This window comes from Ambystoma mexicanum, chromosome 9, assembly GCF_040938575.1.
Source record: "Ambystoma mexicanum isolate Mex_15411 chromosome 9, UKY_AmexF1_1, whole genome shotgun sequence".
Lineage (NCBI taxonomy): Eukaryota > Metazoa > Chordata > Amphibia > Caudata > Ambystomatidae > Ambystoma > Ambystoma mexicanum.
The window spans coordinates 693,599,349-693,623,353 of record NC_090931.1 but is presented as its reverse complement, the minus strand read 5'-3'; the positions used below and the strand labels follow the sequence as shown (position 1 = coordinate 693,623,353).

The following is a 24,005-nucleotide window of genomic DNA, read 5'->3' as shown; positions in this document are numbered from 1 at the left end:
CCCTGGCAGTCGCCATCAGGGTCTACAGACCCCGACATTATAGACATTTCGTCTCCTCAGACCACACCGGTCAGGAACCCATCTCCAGTAGACGATCAGCCCACCTTCAATGCGCTACTGAGGAAGGCAGCAGCGCATTTTGAAGTTGAAACTGGGGAGGTCACCCCAGATACTGATTTCGTCGAAAGGATTATTAAAGAAAAATCTCCCACTAGTCAAACTATTCCTATCCTCGCCTCGGTTAAGAGACAAATCACCCCATCGCTGTCCACCCCCGCGCTAGTAAGAGGGGTCAATCCAAGAATCGAGAAATTGTTCTCACCCTCTCAGTCAGACCCATTATATATCAGGGGTCATTCAGTCCCGGACTCCTTAGTGGTGACTAACACAAGGAAGAGGGCTGGGGTTCCACTGTCAACCAGTGAGGCACCCACAGATAAAGAAGGGAAAAAGCTTTATGCCTTTGGCAAAAGAATTTCCGCCTCAGCAGCGTTTTCAATTAGGATTGCCAAAAATAATACATTGTTGGCAAGCTATGCTGATGCTCAATGGGGAAAGCTTAAGCAGGACATCGAAGAAGCCCGTGAGCCTCTAAGAACTTGCTTATTGGCTACAGTTACAGAAGGAGCTCTGGTCAACCAGAGCATCATTAAGAACACTCTTGATGCGGCAGAGACTGCTGGCCGTTCTTTGGTGCAGGGAATTCTGCTGAAGCGTCACGTCTGGCTTCGCAATTCCGGTTTCAAGGCAGAGACACAGGAGTCACACATTAATAAGCCAATAGAAGTCAAATCTCTTTGGAAGGGGAGTGGACGACGCGCTGGAAAATGCGAAGAAAGAATTCAACACCATAAAGACCTTAGACCAAATCTCAAAGCCTCCAAACAGGCGGGGATTTGGGAACAAGCGCTTTTTTCGTGGCCAACGCCAACAGCAGCAGCAGCAACAGCATTACACTATGGGCAACTGGCCCTCTAATCAGGGTACCGGTAACCAGTATAACCAAAGAGGACAACGCCGTGGCAAGGGCAGAGGCCGGAGCTCCAGCCCCAGAGGCATCCCGGCAAGTAACACCAAATGACCCGAAGGTTCTGGTCCCCTCCCATGTGTCTCCGGTTGGGGGCCGGATAACATCGTTCCTATCAGCATGGGAGGGAATAACATCAGACCGGTGGGTATTGTCAACCGTAGCCCACGGGTACTGTATAGAGTTCAATCGGTCCCCCACATACAGACTTCCAAGGGGACGACGCCTGTCACCATAACACCTCGTCATCCTCCTGCAAGAAGTAGAACAGCTGCTACAGAAAGGAGCAATAGAGGTCGTGCCCCTATGTCAGGTAATGGAAGGTATTTATTCAGAGTACTTCCTTGTACCCAAAAAGGACCTAACCATGCGCCCTGTACTAGATCTGCGCCCAGCGAACAAATTTGTAAAACCACAAAAATTTCGTATGGTAACATTACAGGAGGTAATTCCCCTGCTATCTCGGGGACTACATGACAACACTAGACATGAAAGATGCATACTTTCATATTTTGATGTTGCCAGCGCACAGAAAATACCTCAGGTTCATGATAGAGGGCAAACACTACAAGTTCAGAGTGCTACCCTTCGGCAAAGCGTCTGCACTGAGGGTATTCACGAAGGTACTGGCAGTGGCAGCGGCCCACCTGCGCAGTTTGTCCATACCGGTATACCCTTACCTCGACGATTGGCTCATAACAGGGGAGTCCTATGAGACATGCTTCTCAACCACCCAGAAGACAGTAGACCTGTTGTTCCAACTGGGCTTCTCCATCAATGAGAAGAAGTCCAGTTTAGACCCCAGCCAAATCAAATAATTCCTAGGGGCTCTAATTCGAACAAAGGATGGCCTCGTCTTCCCCTCCAACGAGAGGGTCAAAAATATGCTGTTTCAGATCCCTCAATATGTGGCCGGTCGAGAGGTGACGGTACGCAAAGCAATGCGCTTGTTAGGAATTATGGCGTCATGTATTTATTTGGTACCTCACGCGCGCCTGTGCATGCGCCCAATGCAAGAGTGGCTCAACAGCCAGTGGTGTCAGGCCAGCGGACAATGGGACGATCTAGTGGTGGTCTCGCAGGCCTTGGTTCTCTCGCTACGGTGGTAGTCGAAGGAAAACCTGGTAATAGGGAAACCATTCGCCACCCCCGCAGTGGAAGCCACTCTAACCACAGACGCATCGCTCACAGGATGGGGGGGCTCACCTATCCCATCAGACTGCTCACGGAGTTTGTACTCCAAGCATAGCTTTCAAGCACATAAACTTATTAGAGCTACTTGCTGTGTTCAAGGCACTAAAAGCCTTCCAGACACACCTACAAGGGAAGACAGTGATGGTCCTCACGGACAGCACCACAGCCATGTACTACCTCAACAAGCAAGGGGGTACTCCCTCTCCAGGACTGTCCAAGCTGTCCCAGAACATCTGGAAGTGGGCTCTCAGACACATGTTCCTATTGTCACAACATTTACCAGGGGAACTCAATCTGCTAGCAGAGGAACTCAGCAGAGACTTCCCTCTGCCCTCAGAGTACGAATGGCGGTTACACGAAGACATCGTCTTCGACGTCTTCACACAATGGGGCTTCCCAGAAATAGACCTGTTCGCAACTCTGGAGAACTCACAATGCCTAGATTACGCCTCCAGATACCCACTGAACCGCTCCAAGGGGAACAGTCTCTGTATACCATGGTCAGGGAAATTTGTTTACGCTCCCCCCCCCCCCCCCGACTCCTCTGCTGAACAAGATAGTGCACAAGATGCACCAGGAACCAGTCACCATGATACTGATAGCCCCGATGTGGGCCCGCCAACCATGGTTTGCGCACCTGATGGAGATGTCCCTGTCCCCACCAGTGAAACTGCCCTGCCTGTACAACTTGCTGTCACAGGACAAGGGCAAGACACTACACCCATGCCCACAGAACATGAACTTAGCAGCCTGGCTCCTGAGGTCATAGAATTTGGCCATTTACAACTCCCTCTGAGATGCATGGACATTCTCAGAGAAGCTAGAAAACTCAACACTCGCCACTGCTATTCTAGCAAGTGGAAGAGATTTGTCATCTGGTGTAGAGGTAAGAGCATCAACCCAGTCCACTGCTCTCCCACATAAATTGTCCTTTACCTGACCCATTTACTGGACTCAGGTCTAGTGTTCAATTCTATTAAAGTCCATCTAGCGGCACTTTCTGCATACACCACCTCTCAACTTAAGGTGTCATGGTGGAAAGTCCCAGTTATCAAAGCCTTCATGGAGGGGGTAAAGAGAATACACCCTCCGATAGAAAACCCAGCTCCCGGCTGGGACCTTAATGTGGTACTTACCAGGCTCATGGGCTCACCCTTTGAACCCATGCACAAGGCAACTCTTAAGGACCTCACTCTTAAGACTGCTTTCCTAATAGCTATCACCTCCATTAGGAGAGTAAGTGAAATACAGGCTCTTTCTATTCTAGACCCCTTCGTAACAGTTCACAAAGATAAGGTGGTTCTACGCACACACCCAAGGTTTGCACCGAAATTCATATCGAAATTCCATGTCAACCAGTCAATAGAACTACCAAAGTTCTTTCAAAACCCTTCCAATTTGGGAGAAAAGAGCCTGCATACACTCGATGTGCGCAGAGCTGTCATGTTTTATATGGAAAGAACTAGGCCACTGAGAAAGACTAATCAGTTCTTTGTCTCGGTGGCAGCAGGAAGAGAAGGAGATGCAGTTTCAAAGTCCACTATATCTAGATGGATTGTTCAATGCATCACTCTGTTACACTCTTGCTAAGAGAGAACTACCCTTCAAGCCAAGAGCACACTCTACTCGAGGCCCTGGGGCATCCATAGCATTCATTGCAAACGTTCCCCTTGAGTCAATTTGCAAAGCGGCAACCTGGAGTTCTGTACATACCTTTACAAAACACTACTGTCTAGATGCTCACTTTAGATCTGATTCCCAGGTGGGACAAGCAGCATTAAGACATCTTTTCTCTACTGTTCCTTCTCACAGCCCACCTCCAACTCCGGGTACTGCTCGCTAGTCTATGCACAGCATGTGATTCTAAGCAGATTAACAAACATCAGAAGACAATGCATTACTTACCGTAAAAGCATTTCTGATGGTTGTATCTGCTTAGATTCACATGCGCCCACCCTTCCTCCCCGCTCGGATGGAAGGAACATAGACATCTTTCTACATCTCTCTCTTTTCTGTACTCACTCACGTATAGAAGGCTCCCTCAGGGCAGACAAAATACAGAGGGACCTCGACGCGTGAGGGGTTGTGGGTACACTGCACGTCACTATAGGGATAGTGTTACAGACACACCTTGTCGACGTCCCCTTTTCAACTACGAAAAACAAAATGCAATACTCCGCAGTGACCACTGGATGTCGGACTATGCACAGCATGTGAATCTAAGCAGATACAACCATCAGAAATGCTTTTACTGTAAGTAATGCATTGTCATATATAAAAGTATATGCAGACGTGGCATACTAAGACACAGACTATTAGATTTTAGAACCGTTATGTTCGTTTCTTGTCACTAAAGGAAAACGTGCATATTTTAAAGAATAAACACACAGGCAAGGCACCCCGCAAAGTGTTAGATTCGGATTTGTATATAAATGGCTGCCAAAGTGATTAAGAAATGGGGAATGTAATTACAAAGGTACAATTATAATCAATACTAAGAAATGTATTTGAAATGGCTTCACATTTAAATTACCAACAGGAATTTAACCCTTTTAATTCAAAACTGCATACGAGGACTCTAACCAAGACTACAAAGTAAGGTAATCATTTATATATAAAAAGTCTTGCGAAGTGAACTATAAGAATTCGGGATGAATAATTTGACCAGTTTTCTCCCATTTATTTTGATTTTTGATTTATTTTATATCTTTTCAATTAATCCTGTTAATCCTCCCCTACTCCAACCCTCTGTGTATTTTTGTCAATAATGATTTTTGCGAAACAATTTTGTGATGTAACAAATGTGTTTTTTTACTTCTGTTTCCATTTATGTTATGGACTGGTATGTTTTAACTGACTTCCAATCTGTTCATTTACAAAAACAAAGTACGAGCCCTGATTTGAAAAAGGCACATTGAGCCGAAACACGTCATCACCAAGGGCTAAGATATGACTTATTAAACTCAAGTTACATATAAACCAACTGGCGCATGTCTTATATCTGGGTGTGTTTACAAACTGTTACTTTTGGTGGTTTACTAGGCTTTTTAACCACCCTACTCAGCGAAGACGTGACAGCATGAGTGACAATTTTCAAGTGTACTAGACGCACTCATAATAAGCTAAAAAGGATAAGTGTCACCTAACTGACCAGACAAGTAAAAGCCATCAGTCTTAATATATCCTTCTATATCACAGCATGCAAATTAAAGGAGGAAAAAACTAAGAACAGAGGTAACGGTCAGCGTGCATGCTTCATATACCAGCGTCTAAGTCACAAGGGACGCTTCGGAGGCCATTGAAGACCAAGACTACACTGCACGAACCTATGAAAACAAAATTCCTAGACTAGATATCAAAGATGAGGAATACGTGGGAGGAACATCCAGTCGAAAGAACGTTACCACGGGTAAGTAACTTGTACCTCTATTTCACACTCTGAGGAACAAGCCTGCAACTCGGACTGCAAATCCCTCCTGGTAAAATTTCTGCTTATCCCCTCGTACACTTACAGCTTCCGGCTCATATATAGACCCCTGGGATAGAATAGATGGTTTGCAGAATCCCTTAGAGGCTCACTAGCAGTCATCTTAGCCTCCCACCACCTCCTCACAATATTAGGGGACTTCAATATCTGGTTTGATATCCCACACATCCCCATGACACGATCCCTACTGGACAACCTGGAAACCCTACATCTAACTACTAGTCTCGGGCCCTACCCACTCTGCAGGCACACCCTTGACGCAGTCTTCAGCTCACCAGTCCTCATCACCACAGTGCAACCTCGCCCACTCGTCTGGACGGACCACTAGCCCATCCTCCTCACTCTTTCAACTGTAGACCCTTCCTCAGCCCAGTCAGATCCTTCTATAGCAGACAAGGCCTCTCTCCCAGATGGTTCACCTCAGTCCTAAAAACTCTCAAATCCAGAACCATATCCTAGAACACAGATGGCGTGCAGGCCCATCGCCGTTAAACGGAATAGCATACACCTGCCAGCTCCAAGCTTACTGTGCAGAAATACGCAAGGTCCAATTTTTTTTTTTTTTTTTTTTAGTGGAATAGAATCACCAATGCGTCGTAATCCACTAGGGAACTCCACAAGCTTCTCTCTGAATTCATTGCCTCAGCAAGCACCACCTCCTCCCCACCCATATCCAAACACTCTGACTCCCTCTCGGACCACTTCACAACTTAGCCCTAGAAAGAAACACTGGCACTGTCACTAAACACGGACATCGCCACTAAAATAGCATCACTCGCCTGACTCCCCTGCAACCTCGACCAGGACATCAGAACTGCCTTCCACCCTCTCGCTCTTCTCATCCTTTTCTCCACTTTCCCACCCTGAATTTCTAAATCTATCAAACAGCCACCACTCAGGATCCCCTGGAGACCACTGCCCCCCTACTCTACTAAAAGAAATCCTAACTTCCACCTGTGCCGACAACATCGCAACACATCCCTCACTCTCTTGGCATCAGCGACGCAGCGCTAAAGTGGACATCCTCCTTCTCCACATTATCCCAAATACACATGCCTCCGTTCTCCTCGACCCCCGCCCCCTACTCAGTTGCCCACAGGGTGCCTCTATCTCTTCCCTCTGCTCTTTAACCTCCACCTGAGCCTCCTCCCACACTCATCCGATCCTACAACCTTTCTTGCTATATCTACGCAGACCACACCCAAATAGTCTTTAACATTCCAAAGGGCCCCCTCCTTGACCATCTCCAATATCACATTATGTCACTCAGAAATCGAACACTGGATGACTGCCAACCACTTACTTCTCAACCCGGGACAAACCGAGATCATGCTCTGCGGGAAGATCATCTTCTTCCCCAACCCACCCTGTGGCTGCGCTCTAGACCCACTCACCATCCCCTTCAACACAGTAAAAAACCTCTAATGCATTATGGATGCAGCCCTGACTCCATCACATCAATTCTTCAGCATGGGGTCTGCCATGGATTCACATGCTCATGAATATTCCCCGTCGTCAGGCTGGGAATCCTCGGTAAAGAGAAAATCAGTTTCACTTTTGTTTCTGAACTGTCTTTCTACTAATAACCAATCACTGTTCTCTGGGTCATACTGCCACCAGTCAATGACTGCCCTCTACCTAAGCCCCTCCTCTGGCAGCCTTCTTCAGATTTTTACCGCACATTCAAGTGTTGGGAGTCCTCGTGCTTAGCTCTCAAGCTTTTACTGCGTATTGCGTTTTTTCAAAGAGTTTACTCTATTTTTTTCAGTCAAATCGAGCCTCAAGCTCCACCCAATCTTCTTCCGATTAACGGGGACCAGTTTCGGAAATCTCTATGCCCCTCGAGGGCAAAATTTTGTAGAATTTCACTTCTTGGAGGATTCCGGAAGATCTTTGAGGCCTACCCCGCGTGGACATGGCCGAACACAAAGACTTGACGCCCGTTGGATGCAAGCTGTTTAGGATCTGCCCAGGATGTGGACTACAGAAGTCTTCAAGGAGGATGAGCACTCCCGGTGCCTCTACTGCCTGCACTCAGACAAGTCACACGTGGAGGAGGACTGTGCTTTCTGCAAGGACATGCCCGTCCGTACCATGAAGGACCGTCGCAAACGGCTCGCTGACTGGCTGGAGGCGAAGAGCCCGGCGGCAGGTGGGCCCAAGAAGTCTGAGCGGTCTTCTAAGACCTTTGAGGGCGCTCTGGCGACGGGGGCCCAACAGAAGGCAAAGATCCGCGGGCACCGTGAGCGCCGTTGGTAAGGGCTCCTCGGCTGCCAGGCTGGGCGCAGCATCGCCGACGCAGTCAACCACGAGCCAACGCTCCGGTTCGATGAAAAGGATGTCGGAAACCCTGGTTATGCTTCGGGAGAAGCCCCGGTTGACCCTGACGAAGAAAGACAAGGGGCCAGATTCACCTGACTAAGGCTTGGATTGAGGGAGATGTCAGTGACTCTGGTGAAGCCCGCGGAGGCGGCCCCAGTTGAGACTACCTCCAAGCCTAGAGTTTCCGTGCCATCCCGAAGGGAATAGTCTTTCCAAGTCATCGAAAAGACCCCTGTGAAGCCCCAGGCCGAGAAGGAGTAGGTGGGTGGGGGGCGGTAGTCCTAGCGGACTCAGATATCTCCTCCGAGGACAAGCTGTCGGTCCTCAACTCAGTCCTTGACAAGAAGTTCGTCAGGGCCTATGGGAAGGATCCCGACGAGGCGGACATGGAGAGCGACGGTGGAGCCGACAAGGAACTGCAGGTGGACGAGGAACCGGAGGACACCACACTGCTGCCGATTCTCCCGTCGCAACCAATGCCACCGACGACAGACAGGTCGGACGATATCTTGCTAGCACTGCACACCCTGTGCACAGAGATAAGGACAAGGCTGCCCTTGCATCCGGCGGACAATCCAGCTGCGCCTGGACCGTCGGGGAGCCCTCCAGCCAAGCGGTGGCAAGTCCATCCGCCCCCACCCTTCCATCCTTCACCTCCTTCCCCTCCGCCGAGGGATGAGGCGGAGACGACGATGGCGACGACGGAACAGATCTCCCATCGCCCCCTCCCCGGGCGTCCCCTCCCGACGAAATTGGCTCGTTTCGCGCCATGATCGCCAGGGCCTCGGAGCTCTTCCAGCTATGCCCCGAAGAGCAGAAGGAGGGATTCCTTTATCAACAACGAGAGGCCAAGAGGAAGACCGTACTCTCAGTCCCGCTTTTGGACGACATCTGGGACGAAGGACTGTCCCTTCTGAAGAACCAGTCCATGGCCCCTGCGAAGAGAGACCGGTACAAAAAGTAGTACCGGGTCCCAGACTCAGCTCCTATGTGGTCTCAGTCTCTGCGGCCAAGAAGAAATCTGTAGGGGCGACCGCATCACCTTCCACACGCTGAGGGGAAGAAGCTGGACGCCAGGTCATCGCGTCGGCAGCGACGACCATTAAGGCGGCCAACGCTCTCGCTATTGTGGCCCTTTGGCCTTGTGAACCAAGGGAAGGCCCTCTCCAAGGCTTCAATTTCCAGATGGCTCTCCGGCTGCATCATGCACTGTCACCGATTGGCAAACCGACCGTTGCCCGGCTGTCCAAGAGCCCCGTCGACCAGAGCGATTGCTGCTACTACGGCCTTCCTCTCTGGTGTGCCCCTGCTGGACATCTGCAGGGCTGCTACGTGGAGGTCGACTCACACCTTCACGAAATTCTACTGCGTCCACCGGGATTCCAGGGAGGAGTCCAGAGTCGGCCAAGCAGTGCTGCGCAACCTGTTCGCTTGAAGGTGAGCCTGGTGAGGAGGTAAGAGATGCTTAATGTTCAGCCTTGCCACCTCCTGTGGTTGTGCATGTGTGTACTGCTATGTATTCTTGTATTCATGAGCATGTGAATCCATGCCAGACCCCATGCTGGAGAAGAAACAAGTTACTTACCTGTAACTGTTCTCCAGCATGGGTCTGGCATGGATTTACATGCGAACCCTCCCTCCAACCCCTCTGCGGCTCTTCGCTTGGTCCTACTGCCACTTTACGTGCTACCAAATCTGAAGATGGCTGCCAGAGGGAGGGGCTTAGGTAGAGGGCAGTCATTGGCCTGAGACCAGTGATTGGTTATTATTAGAAAGACAGTTCAGAAACGAAACTGAAACTGATTTTTTATTTACCGAGGATTCCCAGCCTGACGGGGAATATTCATGAGCATGTGAATTCATGCCAGACCCATGCTGGAGAACAACAGTTACAGGTAAGTAACTTGTTACTTACGTGACAAAAAGCTGCTACCTACACATTCGCATTTTTTGCCTCATCTTTCCCTGCCAGATCTTCCCACACAGTCTCTGCGATCGTTGCTTTCATCCTTTCTCGCTTAGACTATGCTAACGCTCTATACCTGGGGCCCCTGCATCACAACTAATAAAACTCCAACGGTACTAAGCACTGCTGCAAGGCTCCTCCTTGCCCCAGGCCCAAGAAAACGCATCATACCCTCCCTCCATGTCCTTCACTGGATGGCAATCGGGCATCGATACGCCTTCAATGCAATGTACATAACCCACCAAGCTCTCCACTGCTCAAAATCAGAATATCAACAGCATAAATTTATACGCTGCATGCCTATTGGAAATCTCAGATCAAGCGCAGCACTCCTCATTTCAGGCAGAATCAACCAGAATAGGGGGCTGGGTGGAGTTCCTCTCTCTCAGTTCAAGCTCCCACCGTCTGGAACATGATCCCATTTACCATCTACTGCATAGTGGATCACCTTGCCTTCAGGAAGGCCCTAAAAACCTGGCTTTCCCCTTCAGCATCCTCACATTCCTAGTCCATCTCATGGGTGAACTATTACCCACCCTGACAGAAATGCAGGGGCACCTGAGGATTCTACAATGTGGGACAAAGCCCCCAAGCAAATGCATCTCAGTCAGGCCTTTGATAAGCTCCACAAGACCACATCTAGCTGGCAGCCTTGGTTTGCTTGAGTATCGAGCACTCCAGCATAATGCAACATAGTTGTATCTCGCCGGGGCTCTACCCACCCACCTCCATACATCTGCAATAAACGATGCTCGACTTCACCCACCCAAACACACATCACCACCTTCAATAGACTACAGCTAAGTCACACAAATAAAATGTGGTCCAGCTGTTCACATAATCAGTCTCCTTGACTTTCCTGACAATCTGTCGCGGCACCCATACTCATCTGATATCTATGGGCTGCTATTAGGGACCTAGCCACTCGCTGCCTACCATTGTATTGGCTAAAAACACACACGCATTTTAAAAATCCTTCCTTCACATCTTGCATTTCAGGCTACGGTCCTCAGAAGTACATTCATCCCCAAAGCGCTTTGAGGCCATACCAGTGGCAGTTGGCACTATACAAATGCCATGTAACTTAGGTAGAACAACAGCAAGGTAACCAGGGATTCCCTTAGGACATCAAAGGTGGCACATAAGAATGATGTACCTGATGAGTTCTTCGATTAAGACTCATCAGGGGAAAAGGGTTGGTAAACCATTCAGGAAAAGTCAAGTTTAGGGCATTCTCTCCAGGCGCACATTTTAGAACTGTTAACCTCAGAGATGGAGTGTAAGGAGCAGACGGATCTCTTGCAGTTCTTTAGAAACTTAGTGACCTGGTTCATTAGCTCTGTTTTTTGGGGGATTCTTTTCTCAGCTGCTTAGCTATTAGGACCGCTGTAGTGCCAAGAAGCTACCAAAATGCAAGAAGCCTTGTTCGACAAGACTATACAGTATGTTACAAGTAAAAACCTTGCAGGAAACAGAACTGTTACAGTCTAGATGAGGCACTGGATCAGGCCTTTCTGATAGTGAGTCTGTTGCACCACAATTGCTGTTAAAATTGCTTTGCTTAGTTGTATTCTCCTTTCTTTTTATCCCCCACCTATCATTGTAAGCTTGCATTAAGTTCAGAGGCCTCCTGCATCATTTCTTTTCTCATAGGCCCGTACAGTGGTAGTTATGCCATAATGCTGACCATCTCTTTTACCACATTTTAGGACTGACCTTCGTTCCAACTACTTGCTGAATTCTCGGATCGCTGGTGTGGAGGAGGCAGATGTTCTACTTTTAATTGGCACAAATCCTCGGTTTGAGGCCCCGCTGTTTAATGCCAGGATACGAAAGAGGTTTGTTCTTTGTGTGGATGCAACATGCTGTCACTTTTGTGAGCCATTAATGATCAAAGTTAAGTGCAACATCTTCCCCTCCTTTCACCCGGATTTACAGGAAATGCTTATAACATTTGCATCTGAGTATTGATTTAAGCGCTCTTTTTATGGATTTTTCAAATTTTCTAGCTTTGCCTAAAAGGATCATTTAATATTTTTACTTTTTATGTTAAATAACTTCTCATCTCCCTCCAATGTTCTCTTCGGTAATCACAATGCTGCAACAAGAAACGTAAAACAATGGTTTTCATTTTCTGGAAAAGTTTCTAATTTATTTGTAAAATAATGTCTTGTTTACAGTTCTTAAAAATGTAATTCTTCTTTGTTACTTAAAATAGTGAACTCTGTGTAGGGCTTTTAAGAGCAAGTCTGGCATTTTGAATTGATTAAAAACATCTTTTTATTCAATTTTGTTTTTCTCGTATACACAGAATCATGGTGAAAGGTTGACGGTTACCAAACATGGTCATTGATTCAAAGATAAGAGCCCAACAAGAGCATAACATTGTATATTCAACACCCCGGTTCTGTTACTTTCCCATCCTTCGCATTTGCCCAACCACATGTCTCCTCTCTCCCTCTCGTTTAACGCCTTTCCCCTCCAGCCATGCGAACATCAAGTGGTTCAAGTCGGCTGTGGAATGTAGTTCATTTAACACTTGGCCCCAATCCTCCACGATCAGATCTCTGGTCCGCTGCAGGATATCTAGCTCTGCCATTCCCCACCTACAGATGTCTTCTATCCATTGCATTAGAGACGGCCCTGGGGTTTCTTCCATGCTATGGCCACCCTCCTGTTGGCTAATATCAGCATGAATTGGACTAATCGCTTCTGCACTTTGTGACGTTTCCCACTTGACAATAACCCCCATTTCTGAGGCTTGTGGAATCTGCTTAGATCACATCCTGTGCATAGCCCGCCATCTAGTGGAAGCTGCGGAGTATTACAGTTGTTTTCGAAAACTCAAAAAGGGACGTCGACAGGGTGTGCCAGTTATACTATCCCTAGTGTGACGTCCACTGTACCCATGATCCCTCACGCGTCGAGGTCCCTCAGATTGTTTTTTTCCGCCATGCTAGTCGGACGCATATAGAAGAGTTCCTTTCGGCAAATTAGCCATTGCCTTTGTTAATTAAGATAGTTTATCTTTCTATCCTTTCTTCGACTTCGTAATACCACGCCAAAGAATCGGAAAGAAGACTACTGTTGAATATCATCGCGACGGACCGAACAGCCTTGGAAGGCTTCCCCGGGCCTCGGTGCCCAGACAGTAGGGAGAGAGGGGGGAGGCCATTGTTAGGAGGCCATTTGTAGAATGCATATTCTCCCCTTCCTACACTTTGTTCGCCCAGCTGCCATCACCCTTACCCAGTGCTATGGAGAATACCCCATTTAAGTTTAGCCCTAAGTGCAGCCGTAAGTTCCCCTGGGTAGACAAACATTTCGTGTGCAACTTGTGTCTCCCGAGAGATCATGTCGAGACGTCTTGTCGAGCCTGTAGGCTCTTCAAGCCTCGTTGTAAGACGGTTCCACTAAGCGCTGGGCCCACCATTCCAGGCAACTCAAGGCCATGGAAGTGGAGCGAACCTTCAGCGATGGCAGCGACGCCGCACTTTCAGACAATGAGGGCACCGGAGTAACGGTCGCTACCCAAGTGCAAGCCCCCGACCGGTAGGACAGGCCGGTGGCCATGTTGTGGGGACTACAGCCCGCGGCGGTAGCGCTCCAACTACACAAAACACACAACCCCCAGTCGACACTCGGCAGATTCTTCGAGTACTCGACAACGCTCGGCACCTTGTGAACGGTCAACTGAATCATTGTCCTCTGAGCAATCTAGACCCAGATCGCCGCATGACAAGACAAAGGCGTCGAAAGACAGCAAAATGTCAAAAGACGGTAAGAAGTCGAAAGACAGCAAGGGTGCCTCGCGAAAATCCACATCCGAGGCTCATTCGTCCGCAGACGAAACCTCGGCCCCCACACACCAAATTAGCCGTTCTTCATCTAGTAAGAAGTCAGGCCCCAAGAAGTCAGTTTCTCTCTCCTCTGGGACCCAGGGTGGGGACAAACACCATAAGACACATAAAACCTCCCTTACAGAAGGCATATCCAAGGGGAAACCTAAAGACTCTAGGCCTAAGCCTATCCCACCCACTAATGAAGACATGGGCCTTCCCGACTCCGAGCCCGAAATTGTATTTCCAAGCTCGAAAGATTGGTCCGCAGAGGGCATCGACAGGGTTATGCGTAGGATGTCCTTCTTTGTTAACTTTTTCGAAAAGCACCCTGAACAGCTTTTAAGCCTTCAGACCACCCCACCCACATCAGCCCCCTCGAGTTCCTGAACCCCTGTGTCTCAACTCCCTTCTAAGAGGGTTTGTACTGATGTACCAACTCAGGACAGACTTTTAGATCTGCATGACCCTGAAGTCCATCCAGAAGAAGAACAGGAGGATGTTTTGTGTATTGATACATCTGATCCTCAATTTATGGATGAGGACTTATACAAATTCTATGATGGGGACGATGAAGACCCAGACCAGGAGGCCAACATTTACTCCTTGGATTCACCCCTTAATCAGGATCCTCCAGTACTAGACTCCCCTATAGACAACCAACCGCTGCTCAACGAAGTTCTAACTAAGGCGGCAGAACACTTTCGCATAGATACCCAGGAGGTGGTAGAAGACAGAGACTTCGCCAAGCAATTGTTGGGAGATAAAAAAAACAGTAGGCCAATTCATTCCTATATTAAAGTCTGTACCACGTAGAATCAAACCTTCTCTTTAAAAAATGTTCAGACCTGCACCTTCCGACCCTCTTTACATAAGAGGCCAGTTAAGACCGGACTCCCTGGTGGTTACCACCACACGGAAAAGAGCAGGCACTCCCCTTACTTCCTCCGAGGCTGCTCCGGACAAGGAGAGCAAAAAGATTTATGGAATGGGCAGGGAAGTAGCCTCTTCTGCAGCCTACCAGACTCGCATCGCAAACAATGCTACACTTCTGGCAGGTTTCAACTGCCACAAGTGGGATGAGGTTTCAGCATTACTTTCTTCTGCACCTGAGCCTCTTAAGTCCCAATTAGCCCAGGTGGCAGCAGATGGTAGAGCGGTGTCTACTTGTCTCCTAAAGTCTAACTTTGACGCAGCAGACAATGCGGGTAGAATCATCGCAGAGGGCACCATCATTAAAAACGCACATGGCTTTGCCAATTAGGCTTCAGGCCAGAAACTCAAGCCCCCTTAATCAATATGCCGGTGGAAAAAGATGTGCTCTTTGGCAAGGCGGTAGAAGACGCACTGAAAACTGCTAAAGACGAATATGAAACCCTTAAGTCTTTAGGCCAGCTTACGAACAAACCCAAGGGGCAGAGGGGCAACAGCAATTTTCGCTGCTTTCGGGAACTAAATTCCCAGAGGGGATCTGGATACAACCAGGGCCAGGGTTCCTATAGCTCCAACCAAGGACAATCCTTTCAGGGCTACCCACGAGAACAGAGGTCATGGTACTCTGGGCAGAGGCCAGGCTCGAGGTGGCACGCCACCACAGAGCAAGTGACCTTCCACTCCAGGTCCCCTCCCATGCATCTCTAGTAGGAGGATGAATTTCCAACTTTACCCAGGCATGGGAGGGTATTACCTCAGACAGATGGGTGCTGTCAACGGTAGCAGGGGGCTACTGTGTAGAACTTCTTCAAAAACCTCGCGATCATCCCACGAGACAAAAAGTACACTCAGAAGAACATCAACGGATTCTTCTACAGGAAATTGGAGCTTCTATTAAAGGACGCCATAGAAGTGATCCCAGCCAACCAGGTAAACAGGGGTATATATTCAACTTACTTCCTTGTGCCCAAGAAAGATCGAACAATGCGCCCTGTATTAGATTTAAGGCCTGCAAACAAGTATGTCAAGCCACAAAAGTTCTGCATGAGCATGCTACAAGAAGTAATCCCGCTTCTAAAAAAGGGGATTACATGGCAACGCTGGATATGCAAGATGCCTATTTTCATATTCCAATGTTTTCAGCGCACAGAAGATTCTTGCGTTTCAAGATGGCGAACCAGCACTACCAATTCAAAGTGCTGCCCTTCGGAATAGCCTCGGCTCCAAGGGTATTCACCAAGGTACTGGCGGTGGTGGCAGCGCACCTGCGCAGGGAGATAATCCCAGTGTACCCTTACGTGGACGACTGGCTCATAACAGGGGAATCGCCTCTGATTTGCAGACAAAACATTCAGACAACAATCAACCTCCTCTTTCAATTGGGCTTCTCGATCAACAAGATAAAATGAAGCCTGGTGCCCAGCACCTCCAAAAAGTTCTTAGTAGCTATTCTAAACACAAAAGAAGGGTTGGTCTTTCCCTCAGAGGAAGGAGTAAAGAACTTGTTACTGCAAATACCACACTATCAGGCCGGCCGCCAGATAAGGGTACGCAAAGCAAAGCGTTTAGTAGGCATGATGGCATCTTGCATTTACCTGGTTCCCCACGCGCGCCTGCGCATGCATCCCGTACAAGAGTGGTTGGTGAAAGAATGGTCTAAGGCAAGCGGTCAGTGGGACGATCTAGTGGTCGTTTCGCCAACACTAGTGCAAAATCTTCGCTGGTGGACACGAAAGAATCTGACCAAGGGGAAACCCTTCTACGATCCACAGATACAAGCAGTGGTCACAACAGATGCCTCACTAGCTGGGTGGGGGGCGCACTACCCGCACCACACAGCTCAGGATCTGTGGCTCAGAACCAAATCAATGTGCTGGAACTTCTAGCAGTGTTCAAAGCCCTCCAAGCATTCAAAAGCCATTTAACCAGTCTGTCAGTGCCGATCCTAACAGACAGCACCACAGCAATGTTTTATATCAACAAACAAGGGGGGACACGCTCTCCAAATCATCCAGACTTGCACAGAAAATCTGGGGATGGGCACTCAGACGGAAGATGTTCCTGGCGTCTCAACATGTTCCAGGGGAACTCAACACTCTAGCAGACTCACAAAGCAGAGAGCCCCTGCCAGAAGAACACGAGTGGCGTCTACACTAAGACATCGTAGAACACCTCTTTTCCCTTTGGTGTTTTCCAACTATAGGCCTATTCGCCACAAGCGAAAATTGTCAATGACCAGACTTTGCGTCCAGGTTCCCACAGCCAGGCTCGAAGGGGAACGCTCTATGGATGAATTGATCAGGGATGTTTGTCTACGCTTTTCTTTGATGAGGAAAGTGGTGAACAAGATCCACAAAGAACCGATGACGCTCATCCTAGTTGCTACTATGTGGGCGAGACAACCATGGTATCCACACCTACGCAAACTAGCGGTGGGCGACCCCATCAAACTCACGTGCCGGTACAACCTACTCTCCCAGCACGAGGGGCTAACAGTGCATCCTCAGCCCAACTCAATGAACTTAGCAGCATGGCTCCTGTGGTCATAGAGTTCGGACATCTCAATTTACCCCAGAGATATATGGATATCTTGAAAGAGTCAAGAAAACCTAACACAAGGCACTGTTACTATGACAAATGGAAACAATTAATTATTTGGTGCCAGAACAAGCAAATCAACCCAGTTGATTGTACTCCTTCTAATGTCGTCACCTATATGCTCCACCTTTGGATGCAGGGTTAGTGTTTAACTCCCTTAAAGTGCACCTGGCAGCTTTATCAGCCTACACCACTTCCAAGAATAAAGTGTCATGGTGGAAGGTTCCAGTTGTCTAGGCATTTATGGAAGGGATAAAGAGACTACACCCTCCAATTTCTATCCCACCACCAGGTTGGGACCTTAATGGGGTACTTACTAAGCTCATGGCCCCCCCCTTTGAGCCCATGCACAAATCTAGTCTCAAACATTTGACTTATAAAACTGCCTTCTTAGTAGCCATCACTTCCATAAGAAGGGTCAGTGAAATCCAAGCTCTGTCAGTGCAGGATCCTTTCTTTACTATACATAAGGTCAAACTGGTTTTACGAACTCGCCCTAGGTTCTCACCTAAGTTTATTTCAAAATTCCATGTTAACCAGTCTATTGCGCTACCGGCTCTCTTGCAAGAACCCAAAAGCTCTGCTGAGGTAAAACTCCACACACTAGATGTGAGGAGGGTGGTCCTCTACTACATAGACAAGACCAGACCGCTAAGAAAAACAGATCAGCTGTTTGTCTCCATAGTGCCAGGCAGAGAAGGAGATTGTGTCTTTAAAAACGCCATCTCAAGGTGGCTAGTCAGATGTATCTAACTGTGCTATTCCCTTTCAAATATGACACTGCCTTTTACGCCCAGGGCCCACTCCACAAGAGGTACTGGAGCCATGTTGGCTTTCATTGCAAATGTTCCTTTAGACAGTATTTGCAAAGCGGCAACATGGAGCTCTATACATACTTTCGAGGGGATTGTGTCCTCCAACGTATTCCACATCTTGGACAGGTAATTACCACAGCTGTGCTGCTTCTGAAACTTTTTCGGCATGGGCGTCCTGTTTCGATGATGTCGATACGCTCCCTCGAGTACCTCCTCTGACGGTCGACGTCACTGGAAGTTATAAGTAGGACGCACGATGCCCGTAGCCTCAGTTCTGTTTTTTCCGTGAACGTGTTCGCTTCGAAATCTCGGCGCGCCTCAATTCTCTTGTGAATCGGTTCTTCGAATAGCATTGCGTTTATACGAAAATATGTCTTCGTCTTCTGCTACCCCGAAGTCGGGCTTCAAGAAGTGTTGGGACTGCGTTCCAAGATGTCTGACGGACCCGCACGACGTCTGCCTTTGGTGCCTCGGTGAGAGCCATGCCAGTCTTTGACGTCGAAGGCCTTGCGGGAGCGGAAGAAGCTGCTGTCGGCGGGTAGGGTTTCCAAACCCTGTAAGTCTAAGTCCGCTGGACTTTAGACCGACAATTCGAGGGGTGACTCTCCGCATCGGCTAAAGTCCAGGGGGTCTCGTTCCAGGAGTGGGTCCCGCCATTCCTCAGCCTCTTCGAGGCATGCACGGAAGCGCCATCATTGGTCGCCTTCCCCGTCCTCGTCTGAGGACTCCGCCAGACGGCGGGGTTGCTTCTCCCACCAAGCATTAATCTCCAGCGGAATGGGGCGCCTTCCGTAAGGAGATGGTGGCGATTTTTGAGTCACAGGGCACCGTTCCGACCGCGCCTTGAGAGAAGCTGGCACGGAACGCTCTAGAGCCACTGCTCGCACATCTTCGGGCTCGGGCGGTCGGCGCGATCACCGGGAACCTTCGAGGTCCCGGTCGGACAAGGATGATCGCCATTGAGCCTGCTCCAGGTCCCAGTCCTCGACGCCGTCGAGACCGTTGGAGCCTGTGAGGCCTTCGAAGAAGGCATCAAGGCCATCAGCGCCATGTCCATCGGGACTTTCCTGAGGCTCCGGGGAAGCCATCGACGCGATTGGCTCCGAGGCCGTCGAAGGACACGCTCGGGGCTCCAGCCTCGAAGCCACTGTCGAAGTCGTCGGCGCCTCGGTCGACGTCAACGCCACTCCCATCGGTGCCCTCGACACCTTTTGAGGAATTTCTGCCAGAGGTACCCCAGAGAGCTGTAGAAGCTCCTAGAAAGGTGCTCAACAAGCCTGTGCGGCCTATTCTCGACCCATACTCTGTTCCTCCTCCCAGGGTGGACTTGTTCCAACCCTTGGAGTACATTTCAGAGGTTGAGGAAGGGTCTGAGGATGAGGTGCCTCATGAGGTGCCTGATGACTTGTCTGGACATAGCCAGCTGGAAGACCTGCATCAGTCTTTGCATGACGCCAGTGGTCTTGATACGTCCCCGGAGGTTGAGTTTGGCAGACCTGAGCCTGGTACGCATGCTGACTCATCGTACAGGCGCCTCATGTAGAGGGTGACGGAGTATCTGAGGTGGTCTGCTCCACCTGTGGATTTTCTGCAGGATGACCCGACAGATATCCTTGACCAAGGTCCACCCACTGACCCGGTGTTGCCATTACATATGGCCTTACAAAGAAGGGTGGGCAGCTTGGACTGCTCCGGAGAGTCTTCCGGCAGTTAAGTCATTGCCGAAAAAATACCGTCCAGCCAGTGGCGACCCCTGCTACTTGTCCACGCACCCCACTCCGGAGAGTTTGGTGGTACAGGTGGCTACGGCCCCAGCAAAGCAGGCGGCGTACCCTACGATCCCTCCCGATCGGGGCGACAAACGCTTTGACGGTTGGGCGAAGAAGGTATTTTCTTCTGGGGGTATGGCTTTAAAGGCAGCCAACTCTGTTTGTGCCCTGGCAAGATTCACGCACACTCTGTGGAATTGTGTGTAGTTGGCGGCTGAACATATTCCCGAAGGGGAGGAACGGGATGGTTTTCTTGCCCTCGTTCAGGATGGCAAGGATGCCATGTGTGAGACCGTTCAGTCGGGTCTGGATATAGCAGACTGTGTCAGCCGGTCCATGGCGGCGAGCACCGTGCTGCGCAGGTTTGTGTGGTTGCGGAAGTCAGGATTTGCTCCTGATGTACAGTCCCAGTTTCTCAACATGCCCTTTGATGGTGTACATCTTTTTGGCAGCAAGGCTGACGAGAGCCTTGAGAGGTTGCAGACCTCCAAAGCTGCAGCCAAGTCCTTGAGCGCTGCAGTGCGTCAGCGTCAACCTCTGCCTTTTCGGCCTAGGGGACAGCAATGGAGGGGAAGCTCCTTTCGATACTACTCTTCCTTTAGTAGATCGAGGGGGGCTGCCAGTCAAAGGGGCCAACGTAGGAGTACCAGAGGTGGTAAACAAGGTACTTGAGGTGCCAAAGCCGCTCGAGCAGTTGCCTCTTTGCCCTCAGGCACTGCCGCAGGCGCTTCCGCTCAGTCATGAGGCCATGTCCCATGGTTCGCCGGTTGCGGGGAAGGCTGGCGCAGCATCTTGTAGAATGGCGTGCCATTACTTCAGATGTGTGGGTTCTGAAGATCATAGCCGACGGCTACTGTCTTCCTTTCCGGCAGAGGCCTCACGACAATCCACCGGGGAAGCTCTCTTTGAAAAGTCAGGATCCGCTCCTTGTGCAGGAAATCAAATCCCTGCTTGAGAAAGGCGCTATAGAACTGGTGCCTGTAGCGGAGAGGAACAAGGGATGGTATTACCCATATTTTTTGATCCCGAAAAAAGACTGAGGATTGAGACCCATCATGGACTTGCGTGGTTTGAACAAGCTCCTCAGGAAGGACAAGTTCAAGATGGTTACTCTTTCTCAAGTCCTCCATGCCCTTCAACTTCAGGATTGGTTGGTGTCTCTCGACCTCAAGGATGCTTACTTTCATGTGCCGATTCATCCCAAGCACAGGAAGTACCTGAGGTTCGCAGTTGGCGACTTGCATTTTCAGTTTTGGGTCCTGCCGTTCGGATTGACCTCCGCCCGAGGGTCTTCACCAAGCTGATGGTGGCGGTGGCAGGCGTATCTCAGGAAAGGAGGGATTCACGTCTACCCCTACCTGGATGATTGTTGATCAGGGCGCGCTCTCTCGAGCAAGCCCTGGATCATCTGTCCATCACCTGCCACTCCCTTCACAGGCTGGGCTTCTCTCTCAATTTAAAGAAGTCCCATTTGACACCTACCCAGCGGCTCCAGTACATCGGAGCAGTGCTCGATACATCCCCGGGGCAGCGTTTGCCTCCCCAGGTGAGGGCTCATCACATTCTGCAGATGGTGGACAAATTTCAACGTGCCCAGATTCTCCCGGCGTTAGAGTTCTTGAGGTTGCTCTGCCTCATGGCATCCTGCATTTTACTGGTGCCAGAGGCCAGGCTGCAGACGAGATCTCTGCAGTGGAGACTGAAGATGCAGTGGTCACAGTTCTCTGGCAGGATGTCGGACCCCGTTCAGATTCCACCCTCGGTTGCCCAGGAACTTCTGTGGTGGGCCGTCGAAGGAAATCTGTTCAAGGGGGCTCCGTTTTGGCAACCATGGCCGGAGGTGACGATCATGACGGACGTATTCCCTCACGGGTTGGGGAGCTCATGCCAACGAGCTGACAGTTGGTGGTCTCCGTCGGAGTCCAGACTCCACATCAATCTGTTAGAGCTGCGGGCTGTCAGGCTAGCCCTGAAGGCTTTTCTGCCGTCTGTACGGGGGAAGAATGTCTTGATTATGATGGACAATACAGTGGCCATGCACTACCTCAACAAAAGGGGGGGGGGCAGGGTCACTCCCACTGTGCAGGGAGGCGATGCAGCTCTGGTTCTGGGCCATCCAGCAGGAAATTTCGATCTCGGCAGTTCATCTGGCCGGAGACGAAAACACGGCGGCGGACGCTCTGAGCAGGCAGAGCACCGTCTCTCATGAGTGGGAGCTGGCTCAGGAAGTTCTTTTGGAGATCTTCCCCCTTTGGGGAACCCCAAAAGTGGATCTCTTCGCCACCAGTGTCAACCGGAAGTGCGAAAGGTTCTGCTCGCGGGAATTTCCTCCATGAGGAGCGTTGGGGGACGCGTTCGTAGTGGAGTGGTCCTTCCCACTGCTGTACGCGTTCCCTTCAGTAGGCGTCATTCCGCAGGTGTTGCGGAGGTTCGGTTCCCTGATGGTACTCATTGCTCCGGCATGGGCCAGGAGAGTGTGGTACCCGGACCTTCTCGACATGTCCATCTGCCCTACACGTCGTCTTCCCTACCGAGACGATCTGCTCTCACGGTGTCATGATCTCTGCTTCCAAAAGGTCAGGGTTTTCCCAACTCCCTTGGAAGCAGATCCATAACCCAGGTTCCGAGTGCCAACCAGTCCCAATTGGGACCTTTTGGACCCAGTCCTGGCACCAGTGGCACCAGGCTCATAAATATGCCCAGTCCCAGCGCTGGAAGCGCCGGGCTCATAATGCTTGGGTGGACTTACCTGCAGCAGACCATGCTGCTTACTTGCCTGCCAGTTGAGCCTCTGATTCCCTTCTGTTTGGAACTACTTTTCCTGTTGGGTGGGGCAGGAGCCACTCCCTAGGTTCAGAACACTGGAACTCTTCTGGAAAGCAGGAACTCTTTTCTTACCTAGGCGTGGCTGTGGAAGGAGACACCTAAGCACTACAGGAGGCTATTTAAACCACACCCGATGGATGAATCTTGCTTTGCGTTATTCTGCATCCTCTGCAGCAGAACGCTCATCGTGTCTTCTGCATCTGATCCTGGGCCTAAGGAAAAAGGCTTACCATCCTGAATCCAGTCTTCAGCAACACCTATAAAGACAAGAAAGAACAGGTTAGCAATTACGGTCTTCAGTGACAGCTCTTCACTTACCTGGTCCATCGGCTGTCACCAACGCCTCGCGCTGCATTCCGGCATCTGAAAGACAAAAGCTTACCAACTCTTCGCACGCTCCGGAGGCCTTCGGCGCTGCATCCCGCATCTGAAAGACAAAACCAGGTGCGTTTAAAGACATTGGGGAACTTTAATACTCACGTGCCATTACTCCTTTCCACATCTAACCCAGTGGGTATTCCGGCACCCTGCAGCCGCTCCGAACTTGTACCTGCAAAATAAAAAGACAGTTAGAGCGCATCGTGAAGCAGGCAACAAGCGCTTACTTACGTGCTTCCAGGCGCTTCTATTCATCACACGGGCTCCATCTTCAACTCACTTCAGCCCGTCATCCACCATCGCCGGAACCCTGCAAAACAAGAGACATCATTACTAAAGACTTTAAAGACATTAGAATTACTCGAAACTTACCGTTCGTGCAGTAAACGACGGACAGCAGTCCTCTGAAGTCAAGAGGCCTGCTCCCCTTATCCAGTGAAGAAACTGGTTACAGCACCCTGCCCCGAGGCAGATGGAGAGCACGGCGATCACTTACCTAAGGTGAGAGCGTTAACCTTCAGGGTTCTACAGGAGAAGAGAAAGGGAAGAAGAGAGAGAGATTTAATAACCCAGTTCATTAATCCCATATTTTCTATCTGCAGACATCTTACCCTTCGAGTCAGACATACAGTGCACAGAGGTCGAGCCCAAGGAGCCAGCCGTGTGTTACACATCACCTTTGAAGATACGGTATACGCCCAGTCAAGACCGGCGCCTCTACGGGAATCAGGTGAGCGTTACACACGGGAGGGGGGTCGAGTTCTCCATCCAGAGGTCAAGTGTCTCAGCCTTCATACTTGGTATCTGAAAGGCTGAGATATAAGGATTGGGACCTCCCTGAAGACGTGATG

At 49.9% G+C, this 24,005-nt stretch overlaps 1 protein-coding gene across 3 annotated transcripts in view; it reads left to right on the top strand.

Moving 5' to 3' along the window:
* Nucleotides 1-24,005, top strand: part of NDUFS1 (NADH:ubiquinone oxidoreductase core subunit S1) — a 1,009,292-nt gene that overhangs the window by 473,922 nt on the left and 511,365 nt on the right. For all 3 annotated transcript variants that reach the window (XM_069615565.1, XM_069615566.1, XM_069615564.1), the window contains exon 12: nt 11,706-11,834. In XM_069615565.1, the coding sequence (XP_069471666.1) occupies nt 11,706-11,834 (129 nt within the window). The remainder of the gene's footprint in view (nt 1-11,705; nt 11,835-24,005) is intronic.